Here is a 3250-nt window from a genome sequence, read left to right as displayed (position 1 = left end):
GAAAAAAGTCAGCAATTTCATTGCGGACAGTTCCGGTCCAACCATTTCTTTTTTATTTCGGCCACAGTCCGAGGTTGTGAGGCTACAACACGGTGTCTGCAACCTTTTGCCACTCAAGTGCCTTTTTGGCATTAGTAATGCACAATGTGCCCTCTAAACAACATTTTTCTCCTCTTTTCCACCTCGCCAACGATAACTTCTACTTCACATTGAGTGAAGTTACGTTTTTTTTTTTCCAAAACACCTTCAAATTTGGGGAGAACATCAAAATTCTTATGTTAACTTGTTAATTTCCCTTTTCTCACCATTATTGTGTTTAATGTTCGCTTTGGTTGGGTACTTGGAACTTAAATGTTTTTGTAATTCTCGTCCAATTGATTGCAAACATGCAACTTGAAATCACAATTATTTGATTTCAAAGGAAGGGAAGCAATAAATATTACATACATATATACATATATATTGCGGTCTCATAAGTATAACCCCAATATAGCGATAGCAAATAAAATTGCAATGGTAAAATTAAGCCAAAAATAGAAAAAACAAAGCAATTAATTTATTCATGCTGCAATGCATTCTGGGAGTACACTTCCTCAGATCACAGATAGAATTAAGTTGACAAAACTTAAATGGATTAAGTAAGAGAAAGTTGATGCAGTTAAGTTATGCTTACTTAAAGGGCATATTGCAGGTTAGAGGACCCAACGAGTCATTGCATAGAAAAACAATGTAGGAACTAGATTTTCTTTAAAATATACTTATAAATACGCTACAGAAGCTTCTGGAGTCGTTTTTGTGAGAATTTTACTTCCGCGTCTGAAACTGGGCGTGGCGGGCGTGACGCAATGAGCGGGAGACTGGGGAGAGCGGACGATTCACACAACAGGAAAACAATGGATCGCAATGACATTTCAGACGCTGAGGAAATACTCGTATGACTGATCAAGCCATAAAGTTATGAGCCTGCTATGCTAAAGAGATCAGGGACAGGCCAGGATAATGTCAGACAGAATGGTCAGAGACAAATTGAGTTGTGGTGTGAGGAGAAACTGGAGAACAGGACAGGTGCCTTTTAGGTGAGAGACGTGCTTATAGTATACACGTTCGCTAACGATATACACTGTGCTCACAATATTTTACAGATTATTATGATCCTATAACAGGCCAGAGCGCGAAATTTTTTGGGGGGCGGTCGACGGCGCCCCCGGGCCTCGAACCCACTATTCATCCAATAACCCACTATATTTAGCAAACATCCTGGGACCGCTCCCGGGCCACGCCCCCGTCCCACAAACCCACTATTTGTCCAATAACCCACTATATTTTTTTAAAAAATTTCCGCAGTTCGTTCGAAGCACCGCAGTTGGACACCGTCCCGCTGCCAATCTGTTGGATGGGGATTCGGGCAGTATTTTTTTTTTGATAGACGTTTTAATTGAAGTTCCTGTCGTGATGTAAACCATTTATCTGCACTCAGCCGGGGCCCCCGAGTCCGTAGCACCGAGCGCCATCCCATAATTCCACTGTCCACGAACCCACTATGTGTCCAATAACCCACTGTTTTTCAAATGTACTAACCCCAGCCTCCATGTAATACGCTGCAAATGGACAGAATCCCACCTACAATCTATCCCAATGTCCACAAACCCACTATGTGTCCAATAACCCACTATTTTTCAAATGTACTACCCGAAAACCCATTGAATAGATTGCCGGCGGGATTCTGTCCATTTGCAGCTTATTGCATGAAGGTCAGGGTTAGTACATTTACTCTGGATCCGTCGATCGTCACAATCCTGATATCGGTGATCATCGATGATTGTTGATGACTAAAACAGACGGTTTGTCTTTCAGATGAGCTCTTTTCCTCCATAAATCCGGTGCCAGCGCTGTGGACCCCCGACGACTTGGAGGCCACCATCACAGGTATGAATCCCCCGTGTCATCACGGTTCTGATAGCGCTGCACATAATACACGAGTGGTCCACTAAGTCGACGCTTTGTTTTTCAGAAGAAAACACTCCCAGAAGGGCGGAGTTGACCGCCGTCGGGGCCACAGCGCTGGCACAGCAGAGGGAGTGCGTGGAAACGGGGAAGAGTTTGAAACGTTTGTCAGCACGATTCTTAATGTTGCTATGGTTACTCGATAAGCCTTCCACTAAAACGATGTTTTGTTTTGTTTTTCAGAAGAACTCCTCCCCGATTTTCTTTTAGGTTTTAATTATTTTTGAGTTTTTGTTTTTTTGTTCAATAAAGTTTTAATATTCTTTCCTTCGGTGTGCATGTGTGTTCATTGTGGAGGAGGAGGAGGAGCACCAGGACCAGGCGGTGAACCTGAAGTTTATCGTGGCCGAGATGATCAGGGAGGTGACCGACCTCCGAAGGGCCCTCGGCGCCATGAGGCGACGCTACGCGGCCCTGAGGAGGTTCAGCGAGAGGCGGCAACAGGAGCCGCTGCCACCTCCACCTCTGCCGAACGTGGGCGCACAGGAGGCGCGGGTCCTCCGTGCTCTCGAGTTCAGGAGAAGGAGGCACTCGAGGGCCGGAAGAATCCAAAAGAGGATGCATCCCACTCAGTAAATACATCTTTTGGTGGGTCTGTTTAAGTTTGAGTGGGTGTGGGGTTTGCTGACTCTTTGTCTCTTTCTCTTTTTTTTGCAGGACAGGCCGACCCAAACAGAGGGCATCGCCCTACACAGAATAGGAGGAGGAGGAGGAGTCCAATCAGTTCATTCAATCAGTTCTTAACCGCTGCCACCTCTCACACAAAATGGGGGCTCCCGGGAGCTGCGGGTCCTCAGGGCCTTGGAATTTAGAAGCCGGAGGCAGGCGAGGGCCAGAAGGCTTGAAAAGAGGACGTGTCCCACTCAGTAAGTACATCTTTTGGTGGGTCTGTTTGAGTGGGTGTGGGGTTTGCTGACTCTTTGTCTCTTTCTCTTTTTTTGCAGGACAAGCCGACTCAAACAGAGGGCATCGCCCTAAACATAATAGGAGGAGGAGGAGGAGTCCAATCAGTTCATTCAATCAGTTCTTAAATAAATCTTTTAAAAGTTTCACTTGTCTTGTCTTTTTTGATGCTAATTGGACCTCGCTCAGGGGTCAATTGCATGAAGTCCGGGTTTAGTACTTTTCAAATATAGAGGGTTATTTGACAAATAGTGTGTTCGTGGGATGACCCACATACCATTTATTCCATTGCAAATCATAGTGGGTTCGTGGACAGTGGAATTATGGGATGGCACTTGGTGCT

General features: G+C 45.2%; 1 protein-coding gene across 1 annotated transcript; it reads left to right on the top strand.

Moving 5' to 3' along the window:
• Positions 1-562: 562 nt before the first annotated feature.
• On the top strand, positions 563-3026 carry LOC148997295 (uncharacterized). Its single transcript, XM_089132531.1, has 4 exons — positions 563-1926; positions 2012-2576; positions 2662-2870; positions 2949-3026. Exons 2-3 carry the CDS (start codon positions 2283-2285, stop codon positions 2746-2748), a joined length of 381 nt encoding a protein of 126 aa, XP_088988657.1. The 5' UTR covers positions 563-1926; positions 2012-2282; the 3' UTR covers positions 2749-2870; positions 2949-3026.
• The last annotated feature ends 224 nt before the right edge of the window (positions 3027-3250 follow it).

The sequence above is a fragment of the Pimephales promelas genome, chromosome 2 (assembly GCF_988280905.1).
Source record: "Pimephales promelas chromosome 2, fPimPro1.hap1.1, whole genome shotgun sequence".
Classification (NCBI taxonomy): Eukaryota; Metazoa; Chordata; class Actinopteri; order Cypriniformes; family Leuciscidae; genus Pimephales; species Pimephales promelas.
Note: the sequence above shows the minus strand (reverse complement) of the source record. Positions and strands in the feature narration are given on the sequence as shown.